Source organism: Miniopterus natalensis, chromosome 12 (genome assembly GCF_054644295.1).
Source record: "Miniopterus natalensis isolate mMinNat1 chromosome 12, mMinNat1.hap1, whole genome shotgun sequence".
NCBI lineage: Eukaryota > Metazoa > Chordata > Mammalia > Chiroptera > Miniopteridae > Miniopterus > Miniopterus natalensis.
Window position 1 is genome coordinate 59,799,817 of NC_142092.1, and position 12,493 is coordinate 59,812,309.

General features: G+C 42.8%; 1 protein-coding gene across 6 annotated transcripts in view; it reads left to right on the forward strand.

Moving 5' to 3' along the window:
• CDK5RAP2 (CDK5 regulatory subunit associated protein 2) overlaps positions 1-12,493 on the forward strand; it is a 156,889-nt gene that overhangs the window by 67,990 nt on the left and 76,406 nt on the right. For all 6 annotated transcript variants that reach the window (XM_016213723.2, XM_016213717.2, XM_087822852.1 and 3 more), the window contains 2 exons: positions 3,420-3,563; positions 11,687-11,784. In XM_016213723.2, coding sequence (XP_016069209.2) covers positions 3,420-3,563; positions 11,687-11,784 — 242 coding nt within the window. The remainder of the gene's footprint in view (positions 1-3,419; positions 3,564-11,686; positions 11,785-12,493) is intronic.

A 12,493-nucleotide genomic window follows, 5' to 3' on the forward strand; every position in this document is an offset into this window, starting at 1 on the left:
GGTTTCCTCTAGCTGCTAAGACCCTTCTTGTTTGATCATATTTGATTCAGCTCAGACCTACTGGGACCATGATGGACATTAAGTCTGCTTCCTGCTGAAGCCTCGTTAGCATGGCAGTGAAGGGGTAAAAAGGTATAAACCCACAGGCCTGGGGGAGCGGAGCGTATAACAGTAGGTTGCTGTCTGGATGATAAGTGAATGGGCAGGTGGTAAATACATGGCCTTCCGCTGTCTCCACATGGCTGCTACGTGCTTTGGCCTGAAAAGCTAAGCAGCAGCAAGCGGATTCATCCTACAGGGCTCGGGAAGGCTCAGCAGGCCGTGGAGGTACCTGGTGTCTTAGAAAACAGGAGACTGGGCTGGAATGCTGGGCAGTTCGGGGACCTGTTCTCTTCACTGGCAGAAAATGGGAACTTTACTCTCTGGGGACCTTAAATCAGAGAAGCTCTGGTCTGGGGGTCACTGAGTGCATCGGAAAGCAGAGTGGAGGGAGCAGAAGTATCTATACCCAGCTGTGGGATTCCTCTGAGAGGGGCAAGACTGAAAGGTGCTGACAGTGGGGGTCCTCTGACAGAACAGCGGAGTCCCCACCTGGTTGTATTCGTGAGGCTGCCAGTGATGAGCCCTTTCCACACTCACAGAGCTTCTGAGCACTTTTACACTTAAAAGTGGTTGGATGACCCGGCTGGGCGTGGCTCAGCGGTTGAGGGTTGACCTAGGATCCAGGCGATCAGGTTTCGATTCCCGGTCAGGTCATACGCCCGGGTTGTGGGCTCAGTCCCTAGTCGGGGGTATGCAGGAGGCAGCCAGTCAATGACTCTCTCATCATTGATGTTTCTCTCTCTCTCTCTCTCTCTCTCTCTCTCCTTTCCTCTCTCTGAAATCAATAAAGATATATTTAAAAAAAAAAAAAAAAGTGGTTGGATGGCTTACGTTCATCAAACAGGAGAAAAGTGTCTTAGAAGAAGGACAAAGGCCAAAACAGATAGAACAAAGCTACACAGAGGAAACAGAAACAGTGTAGGGTGGGAAGAAAACTAGATAGCACAACAAACTCAACACGAACACCTTTAGATAAATGAAATCAGGCTCAGGTAAAGAAGATACTTGGAATAAAAGGATCACCTCTTGGAAATTGGAAGTATGACTATAGATATAAAAAGTTTAATAGAAGAGTTAGAGAAGTTGGAGAATAAAGAGTGAGTTTTACAGAAAGTAGAATTAAAGAAACAAAAAGATGGGAAAATGGGAGAATAAAGAATAAATTAGAGGCTTGACCAAAGAGCTCTAATATATGACTAATAGGAGTTCCAGAAAGAATGAACAGACAAAGCAGAGGGAAGAAAATATTCAAAGTAATAGAAAATACCCCAAATGGAAGGACAGATAGCTCTACATTAAATGGGACTGCTCTGTTTCTAGCACAGTGAATGAAAAAGACCAAAGCCAAGGCATATCTTTGTGAAATTTCAGAACACAGGCAAAGAGAGCATCCAGAAGACTTCCAGAGAGAGGAAAATATGGGTCACATACAAATTCCTCAATATGGTAGAATTCTCAGCAGAAACACTGGAAACCAGAAGACAGGAGAGCAGTGCTTTCAGATTATTGAGGGAGTGATTTTCAGTCCAGCATTCTGAGCTCACAGACTGGTTAGCAAGAATGAGGACAGAATAAAGGCATTTCCAGACATTCAGTGTCTGGAATCATCTGCCTCCCATGTACTCCTTGCAGGAAATGTCTGGAGGATGGTTTCATACAATTGAGGAAGTAACCAAAAAAGGAAGCATGGGATCCAGAAAGTAGGGAATTCACCTGGGGTGTGAAGTTCCGGGTGGACAGCTGAGAGGTAGGAGCCCGAATATGAGCTGTTAAGGGAATGCTTAAGTTGGGATTTCTCCAAGAAACGGAAATGGAACATCATTTACCTGACGTATCTGACTCCATCTAGAGGAGTTTTTAAGTTTGTTTAGAGAGTTTGGAGGTAAATTAAGTACATGATTTAATTTTGTGAACTAAGTAAACAAACAGAACAAAGCAGTTACTGATTCCAGGAAAAGCAAAGAATTGAAAATGAAAGGAAATGTAATCATGGAACTCTGTATATATGGCTGAACAGTGAATAGTATTTGTGTGGCCATAGTAACATAAATGTAGAATATTGATTTAGCTAAAATTGTGATACAACTATTAGGAAAAGTATTGGGGGGGGGGGCAGATGATGTAAGAGCTAAATTTTTCAACTTCTGTGATAGGAGCCAATAGATAAAATCTAACCATAAGAAATCAAGAAATGTGAGATTAGGAACATATATAGAAACATGGAAGTAAATAAGAAATAGCTATAGAGTTGAAAATTGTTTTTTTCTGGGAGTGGGACTCAGAGGTGAGAAGTGAAGAGGTAGGGGCGGCTGTTTTCCATGTAAGCCTTATAGTACTACTAACAATGTATATGTATAATGGGACTTTAAAAAAATAAAACGCGTAACTTAAGCACAACAGTGTGATGGCAGTTCTAGAAATTCAGTGTTGGTTATTTGATTCCTAGTTCTTTCTGTTATAGGTCAGCAGGTTTTCACAAAAATTTGTCTCTGCTGCTTTTTTGTTTGTGTTCACCTAATTTTTTCAGACAAGCTTGACGTGATGAATTAATTCTGATAGGCTAGGGATAAGATGTGGTTCTTGCCCTGAATTTCTGACAGAGCGCAGAAACCTAGTTCAAGAGTTACCAGGTGTTAAATGGTTAGGACTAGAGTTTATGCTTGAACTTGGGCACAAGACCGGATAAATTGTCTCCAGTCCTCTCGTGTTGTCGGTCAGATCTGAAGGGGTCAGTGAGGGGAAATGTATTGTGCATCAGCATGAAGGAGCTTTTCATGTGTGACCAGACCCCAAAGCAATGTTTCCTGTCTTGCCTTTTCCTCCTGGAAGTCAGATCTCCTCACAGATATGGTGGTTCAAGTTTTGTCAAATTTGTAATGTTTCTAGAGAGACTGCACTTTGTTAGGTTGTGATGTACAATCTCCCTAGTCACTGCAGTAACCCCTTAGGATAGGAAACAGACCCAGAGGTCACACCCGGTCAAGGGGAACTCCAGATTGGAACCCAGTCCCATGGGGCCAGAGCCTGGGCCATGTCCTCCACACCTGCTGGGAGGCTGTCAAGTAGTGGTGAGAAGGAAGGTTTGTAATGACTGCCACCATGCTGGGATGCTGCTCTTCCAGTTGTAATAACACACAAGAACACACAAGTGGAGTGCATTAGTTTTATAATTGCCAGTATTTTGGGATGATAGAAGTGACAGAGGACATACTGGTATTGTGAGGAAAAAGAAGTATCTTCCCTTAAAGAGTTGGGGGTAATCTCTTAATATATTTTTCTTAATGAAAACTTCCTTATGATTTGTTTTGTTTCTTTAGAAATTCAATGAAAAAGATTCAGAAGCAATACAGCAGAATCGTTATTTAATGACTGCAGAGGATCTCAAGTTCAGGAATGAAGACTTAATAACAGAAAAGTGCTCTTTTCAACAGTCACCAGGCAGCAGAATCATCTTCTCTGAGGTGAGTGTGACTGAAATGGGGCATTCAGATATGAATTCATATTCTTTTCTGACACATATTTGGTAATTCCTTTGATCCAGAGAGCCTCAAATTCCTTCTTGCTGATAACTGAGCTTACAACAGGTAAGGGGGGGGTTGTGAGTCTATCTACTTTACAGATTAGTATCTGGCAGCTGTGCGTTAGTGTTTGCAGAGCACAGGAAACAGAAATCACAGTTCGTTAAAAGATGAGCCTCATATTTGCTCTCCCAGGGTTCGCCTCTCAAGAACTATGTAATCTCAAGTGTTAAGAACATTTTTCTGTTCAAACACACATGAAAAAGGGCACAGCAGGCCCTTCCTTATCTGGCCTCAAGTTCTCTTTCCATTCCCATTTTCTCTTACTCCCCATCATCACTAACAACAGCTAACTGCTTGCAGATTCCTGAACATGCCATCTTTGTACCTCTTTGTGCCTTTGCACATGCTGTTCCATCTCCTGGAATTCCTTTTTCTTCCTTGTTTACCTGGTGACTCCTGAACATTCCTAATTCCACTCTTGTGTCACCTTCTCTGTGGCACCCTCCCTGAACCCACTTAGTAGTGATGTCTCCTCTTTCTCTCTGGTGCACAGCACTTTGCACACCCATCCATTGTAGCACTTGGTTCTTGTGTTGACATTACTGGATCTACCTCTCTGCTTTCCTCTCACTCGAGCCCCTGTGCACCATGGGCAGCCACCTCAGAGGTAGAGAACTGGCATTCATGTTTGAATCCCAATGTCTAGCCCAGGGCCTGGCTCAGTAAGTACTTGTTGAGTGAATGAATGACTCTTGGTTTGTGAGAGATGCATAGAGATTGTTCTGACCCTAGTTTGAATAAAATGCAACTTGGCAGCTAGATATGGGAAAGGAAAGGAGTTCACTGTAGGCCAAATTTTGTTTTTTTTAAACTTGACTTTAATCAAGTTCTTACATTGAGGACAGAGAACGCTTATGCAAATTAGTTCTCTGATGAATGGCTCTGATCATGACTTGTGGTTTTGCAAAGGGTGATTCTCAAAATAATTAACTGGTGCAGCACGGGCCCAGGTATAAGAACAGACTCAGGTGGTAGGGCTGGAGCAGGGTCCTGGAGGCCTGCTCATATGCCAAGGACCAACTGTGTAGTTATTGGGTCTTGGAGAGGTCCCTAAGAGTCTATAAGGCAGGGCCAGAGCAGCTGGGCTAGTTGGAGTGTAGATGTATTTCAGTATTTTACCATCAGTACTAGCCATTCCACTGCATATCAGCTCAGTATCATCCCTGGTCCACAGGGCATCATTGGCTGAACAGTGGGAGCTCTTTCTTAACTTTGACCATTTATTGATTTGCATTTTTCTCTGTCTCTGGAATATGAGTGTCAGCATAGACTAGAACCAGGCCAGAAGTCTGGAGACCTGGATTCCTCTCGGCTCTTTCACTTCTTTGGGTAGGTCTAATAACCAAATCTCACAGGGCTGATATTTTGTGGTACCAACTTACATATAGTTATTTGATTTTGACCAAATTTAGTTGGATGTTAGGATGCACACTAACTTGTATAAGGCACAGTCTGTTTTTAAACAAGATAGCACCCCATCAGGTGTTTTAGGTGGATGGATCTTCACTAATTTGAATACATTTAGTTAAACTTTGCTGTTTTGAATCATGTTTTAGTCATGTAAAAAGTATGTAAATGTTGAATAAAATGTTTATAAGTCTATTGAACAGGCTGAGTTTGATCTGCACCACTTCATGCTTATTTTTTTTGTGCTCGGTGATGTCTGTACTTTCACATAACCACAACTATGAAGTCATTTCACGGGCATTTCTGTTAAATTTAGATCCTGATATTTAAATTATATTTTAGCAAAGGTTTTAATTCTGTACTGCATGACTAATTGCAAATTGTGGATAAAGAATTATAGATTATCATTTAGGAATTGTAAATTTCTAGGTGTCAGTTTAAGAAATTCCAACTGTTAGAGGCTATAGTCCTGTGTCACCCTCCCCCCCCCCCAAAGATATATTTTTCAGATTGCAGTTCCTTCTTTGTAGAAAACGTGGATTTCTGTTGCTATGCCCTTGGCCATTTTGTGTTGATTTAGGTTTATCCTCTGCCCATTTCTACAAAGAACTTGAGGCTATGATGATGTCCCCGTCTACTCTGGGCAGTCTGTTTCCCTTCTAATTATTGTGTGATCCTGAGAATTAATGCTGGATGATCAGGGAATTGAAGAACAGAGAGTAAAACCACTGATCATATTTAATTTGCTGCAGCCAGAGATTTTTACAGCCTGGCTGTTGACATGGTTGCGACATTGCTGCTGAGGTTCCTGAGTATTAAAATAAATGTCTTTGTTGCAGGGCTGTGACATAGCCATCAAGATAGACACCATCCATCTACCAGGCCACTAAATTGCCCTGATTATCAAGAAGTGATCCATTAAGTCTTCTTGTTATATATTCTCTGCCTCTTCAGATTGTGGTCAATACATTGCATGTGTTTCCTTCAAGTCATTAAGGAGACTGTGGTAGAGTAGAAAATGCCCTGGCTTTGGTGTTGGAGTGTCAGTTCTGCTACTTATTAGCTCTATGGCTCTGGGCAAGTTGCTTAATCTCTCTGAAACTCACCTTCCTAATCTATAAAATGGTGAATTCCATGCTAATTTCCTGAGAGGATCAGAAAAAATGAAAGTGTATTGGTTACAGTTTTTTTGGTTGCCAGCTATAGAATCTAACCTAACATTGAATAGTTTTAGCAAAGCAGCTGTGAACAGAGTGTTTATTGGAAGCATACTGGAGGCTGTCACAGATGCTAAGGGAGAGTCAAGCAGCCATGCCTGGGGGAGAGTGAAACCCCAGCAGCCCCGTGGACAGCAGAAGCTGTACACCCTAGGGCTCTGTCTTTGATATGAGTCAGCAACTCCCAGACTGCTAGTGTCTCAGTTTGTATTTCCTAATTGTATTTGTTTCATGTGGACCCAGGAGATGGCTTGCAGAGGAGAGAGCGGTCTTCCTTCTCTTGCCCCTGTGTTTTAGGGACAATTCTCAGATGGGCTGCGGGGGGGTTGGTGAGCTGGGTGGTCATTCTCAGGCTGTGGAGAACAAACTGCAGAGTTGAACATGGTAGAATCATGGCTATCATAAGTCTCCTGTGGGATGACCGGCCTCCTGTCTGGGTTGTTTCTTGTTTGGAGGCACAGGGTGGAGGGCGGGGGTTGGTTGCTCCTGCTCAGAGGTGCTTCTCCTTACGGTCCTCTGGGAACCCCTCTGCCTCTATGCCGAGGAGACCCACTGGTTTGTCAGCTCTGCTGACAGAGCCAAATGACCTCATTCTAATGGAGCTTGATTCAACGCAGGGGAATAGGTGATTGATGAAATGGTACCCAAATGGCTCCAAAGAGTTCATTTATTTAACATGGGTGAGCAATTTGCTTCTAGGAAGACGTTGACTCACTCTGACTTCCATTATGCAAAATATTCACAAGACTCTGTGCTCTTAAGATTCATACGGGTCCCTGTGTTGCCTCTTAGTTAATCATCAGGTCAGCAAGTACTGTGGCAGTGTTTGATCTGTGCTAGGAACTGTGCTGCCCACAAGGAGCCCTCAGACCTGTAAACAGGTGGCTGGGACACAAGCTCCAGGGTGAAGGTGAACCAGGGTGCCATGGGAGCTGGAAGAGGGCATCTCCCTCAGTCATGGATGGCTTCCTGCTGAGAGTTTTGCCTGAGCAGATCCTTGGGAGGGGTGATTGGTGGAGTTTCCCCCTGGAGCTCAAATGGAGGGGTTTCAGTTTCACGGAGATGGGAGGGGAGGAAGAAAGCAAGTGCAGGTGTGATCAGCTGGCAGGTGGGGGCTGGGGGCCAGGGAGAGCAGTGACCTGAGAAACCTGGTGAAAGTTTGGGTTACCTTCCAGAAAGAAGAGGAGAGGGGTGCTGAGCCAGGCACCCAGGCCCTGACATTGCAGTGGGTGGTCCTCTTGGTCTTAAAGCCTGGCCCGCAGTGATCTGGTTAAGATTCAGGGTCCCCACGGTCAAGATTGTTTCACTGGATACATACCTTCCACATCTGGAGTCTGCTCCATCGACCAGAACTCCATTTTTATCTGTCTTTCTTTTTTTGTTAATCCTCACCCGAGGATATTTTTCCCCATTGATTTTTAGAGAGAGTGAAGAGAGGGAGGGAGGGGCGGGAAGAGAGATAAACGACTATGTGAGAGAGAGAGACAGTGATTAGTTGCCTCCGGAATGCACTCCATCTGAGGCTGGGGATTGGATCTGCAACCCAGGTGTGCCCTTCACCGGGAATCAAACATAGGATGCCTCTGTGCATGGGCTGATGCTCTAACCACAGAGCAACACTGCCGGGGCTTATCTCTCTTTTTGGCTAGCCTGTCTGGGTTGACTTGGAAGTTACATACATAAGCACAAATTCTGACTGCCAGTTATTAGCTGAATGGACTCAAGTTAACCTCTCCTCTCAGAGAATCGGTTTCTTCATCTGAAAAATAGGAAGCTGATATACCTTCCTGGGTTGTTGTGACTAGAGATGATCCTGGTAAAAGTACCTAGCATAGCACTGGAGCATAGAAATAGGAGTTATGGCTACTTTTCACATGTTTATTCCATGCTAGGCATCATGCTGAGAACTGTGTATAGATTAACTCATTTGATCTCCTTACCAACCCTATGAGATATGTAGAATTATTACCTCCATTTATAGGTGAGGATATTGAAGCACAGAGAGATTGAGTAACTTCTTCAAGGTCACATACTCTTAATCACTGCCTCTCATGGTAGGTGCTAATGAAACAGTAAGTTTCTTATTTTCTTTGTCACTGTTGGCTGGTTTTTATGTGATGACGTCACCCTTTTCAGGCACCCAGTGCTTTGTATTCATTGTGGGGCATTGACAGGTGGACTTGGAGCTCAGTTGCCTGGGTCCACAGCCTACGTCACTGCCTTGACCTTGGGCGCACTGTTGCCACAAGTCCCTCATCACCAAGATGGGGAGAGTGGTAGTGTCTGAGCTTGTTGGGTCATTGTGAGGGTTAAAGGGGAAAATGCCTGGAAGGCTCTTAGCACAGCGGCTGACATGCTGAGGACTCGATAGCCTTCATCTTGATATCCTGTTGAATTCTCCCCAGTCTTTTCCGGGTCCCTCTGTTCGCACACATGGTGTGCACAGGCAGGAGCTGGAAGAATCTCAGGTGACATTGTTACTGTGCACAAAAGGCATTTGGGAGCTCCTTGTGCCAGTGACCTGTGGCAGGATTTATAGAAGGGCCTGACATTTCTAGCATTCTGGTGACTAACTTATCATGACCAGTCTTGTGGTTCAGCATTGAAACCTTTAGTTACAGGTGGTGCCTTTGCCTTGTTTTGTTCAGGGGTAGAAGCGCAGCAGTGATCTCTTAGGTCGGGTTCATAGCTGTCTTTTGCTCTCTGCTTCCCTTTTGTAGTCTGGTCTGCTGAAGCCAAGGGTCTCTTCCCTGGAAAAATACTTAAATGCATAAAATATATGCACAGGATTATAAAGGAAACCAATTATTTTGAAATTTGATTATCGAAATATTTAAAAATAAGCTAAAGATCTAGTGGTGAGCATAGTGACTGCTGTTGTTTTGAAGTAGTGATAAGAATAAATATTTTGAGATACCCACAACACATACAAACTGTTTCTTTTGATGATACAGTCACAGGAAAATACTAAAACTACTGTGGTTTGTAACAATAGCAGCATTCTGTCATGTCTTAATCGAAGGGAATGTTAAATTTCAGCTAGAGGTTGGTGAAAATAAAGATGTATTTCTCCCCTCCCCCCGTTCATATCCATGGAGCCCCTGAATTTTAATTTAAGAACCCTTGTCTTCGATGGTATCTTGACTTTAGGAGAAAGTGTAAGTCCATGCGGAATACCACGTGGAATACAAGGGTTGCTTGCAGCTCAAGTTTCTCCGTTAACTGAGTGTCTCCCTCCGGCATTTAGAGACCATTTAGTCTGTGCTAAGCACTGTGCTAGGCATTCTGCACACATTAACTTTATTTACTTTAACATTTTCTTCTTATTTTGAAACAATTTCAAATTTATAGGCTACTTAAAGAATAAAGGGTTTTACTTTTCCTCAGCCATCTGAGAGTGAGTTGCCCATGTGAAGTCCTGTCACCTCTGAATAGTTTGTGTGTATTTCCAATAGGCATTCTCCCGTGTAACACAGCCCAGCCATCACAGCTAGGAATTAGCAGAGGTGCTTCACTCCCTCCTAACCCCCAGACTCATTCGTCTCTCACCAGTGTTCCATGAAGCCTGTTGTAGCAGAAGGATCCAGTTCAGGATCATGCGCTGCATTTGTCTTGATTCTTTAGATAAATAGTTCCTCTGTCTTTCCTTGGCTATTATGGCCTTCATACCTTTGAAGTGTCCAGGCCAGTCATACTGTAGAGTATCCTTGAATTTGGGCTCTTGGTAATTGGATTCAGACTAGGCATCTTTGGCAGGAATATCACAGGAGCAATGCTGTGTTCTTCTCATTGTGTCCTGTCAGATGGCACATAATTTTGATTTGTCCCATTACTGGCCACGCTGACTTTGATAACTTTATGAATGTGATGTCTGCCAGGTGTTTCAACTATATAGTTATTCTTTTTTCCTTTGTAATTAATAAGTATTTTGTGTGTGTGTGTGTGTGTGTGGGTGTGTGTTTTGAATCTATGTAAATACCTTCCTTGATCTTCAAACTTTTGCCCACTAGTTTCCTTTTATGTTTCTTGGCTGAATTATTAATTCCCACGATGGTTGGCAAATGGTGAGTTTTCTAATTCCATCATTCCTTCTGCATTTATTAGTTTTTGTTCTATTATAAAGAAAAGCCCACTCTTCTTCCCATTTATTCATTTATTCATATCAATATGGACTCATGAATTCATATTTTATTCAGTAGGTTTTAATCTGTTACTACTGTTATTTATTTTGATGCTCAAATTATTCCAGAATTGGCCTTTTCAAACTGGCTGCTCTGTCCTACTGACAACACACTCCATCATTATTTAAGCAGTTCTATCTTTTCTGGCATGACAAATGCTGTAGACATATCTTGTATTGTCGTTGATTTTCTTCCCCAAGTACTGGCAATGGCCAATTCTCTCGGGATCCTTAGTTCCTTATAGTACACATTTAACTCTGTGTGCTCCAAAGCTTCATGAGGTGGTGGTTATTGTTCACCATTTTTTAGGTAGGACTACCAAGGCTTCAGTAAGTAATTTCCTGAGGTCCCAGAACTGGTAAGTGGCAGAGCCAACATTTGAACTTCAAAAAAAATTTCACATTGCCCTGACTGGGTGGCTCAGTTGATTAGTGCATCATCCCGATACGCCAAGGTTGTGGGTTTGATCCCTGGTCAAGGCACATACAAGAATCAACCAATGAATTCATAAATAAGTGGAACAGCGAATGGATTGCTTGTGCTCTCTCTCTCCCCCCTCCCCCTTCCTCTCTAAAAAAAAAAATCATTTAAAATTATCATTCTTGAATGCTAATTCACAAAATTACATCCCAATTTCATGAGTGAGGAGATTAAACCTCATAGAGGTTTGTTAAGCTAGTTACCTAGGTCACATAGCTGCTAAGTGTAGAGCTCCACCTCAGATCTCTGTAGCATCACCCTGGGATGCCTGTAAAGTGATTCACTTGACCTCTTCTATTTGAATATAAGTCCCTTGTCCCTAATACTTGTCAGGTTTTGGTTTAGGAATCTTAAGTTTTTGAAGCAAGAACAAGTGTGGGAAAGTATTCTATGTAGTGTTGTGAAAACGATGACCAGAAGCTCTGAGGGGTAGCTATTTCATGATGGGCAAATAGGGTAACTATGATGATTCTTTATGGCAGCTATTTAGTGTTGGGACCACAGTTCTCAGCTTTATTCTTAGGTAAGTGATGGACAGTCATTCCCCCCTCCTCCTGCAGGTGGTGCTGTCTGACCGTGGCCTGATCCAGAGCCTGGCACTGGGGATCACCTTCATTGGGATTTAGAAACCAGAAGTACCCACATATGTTTGCCTAATGTAAGGATGTGCTTTTTTAAAATTTTTCTTTTAATGTCAGATGCCCATTGTCTTTTCCAGGTAAAGCAACAATTAGACTATGAAGAGCTGATGCAGGTCTTAAAGAAAGAGCAGGACATCTATACCCACCTGGTAAAATCCCTGCAGGACTCGGACAGGTAAGGGTTTCTGTTTGGATATCACACACATGTGAGCTTAGGAAGCTTAAAGTGTTCGGATGGTGATTGCCTTATTTAAATCAGATATACCTATTTCCTATCAAGAATTGTCTGACTTTTGATAACAAGCTTAGGATAAAAATATAATAATCACTCAGATTTTTATAATACTTCATTATAGATTTAGAAAGTGCTTCTATGTATTTTCTCAGATGATCCTCACAGCTGTTCTGTGAGGTAAGTAATACTGTTATTCCTATTTTCCATAAAGCCATTTTCCATGAGAGGTTAAGTGACTTGTCCTAAGTCACATGGGTGATGAGTGACAGAATCTCAAGTGACTTGTTTCTTTACAGAATTGCTGAAATGATTTGGTGCCTGTGAGGTGTGGTGAGGAGAGTTGAGGACAGGCTAGTGTTCTTGTTGTAGCCCTAGCTCTGTGCCCACAGGCAAGTGGCCCGCTCTGGGCCTCTGTTTGCCCATCTATAAACACAGGGGTGGCCTCAGTGTTTTCTCATGTTAAGAAATCATCTTTCTACACACGAGGATAGTTACAAGTGAAAGGAATAATGTCTGGGGTTCATTTCAAAACAGTACAGAAGCAGAGGAAGTGGACAGGGATACTGTGGAACAAGATTGGCCATAGCTCCCTGGTTGTTGGGGCTGGGGTGTGGTTAGATAGTGGAGGGGCTCATTATATTAGTTTGTT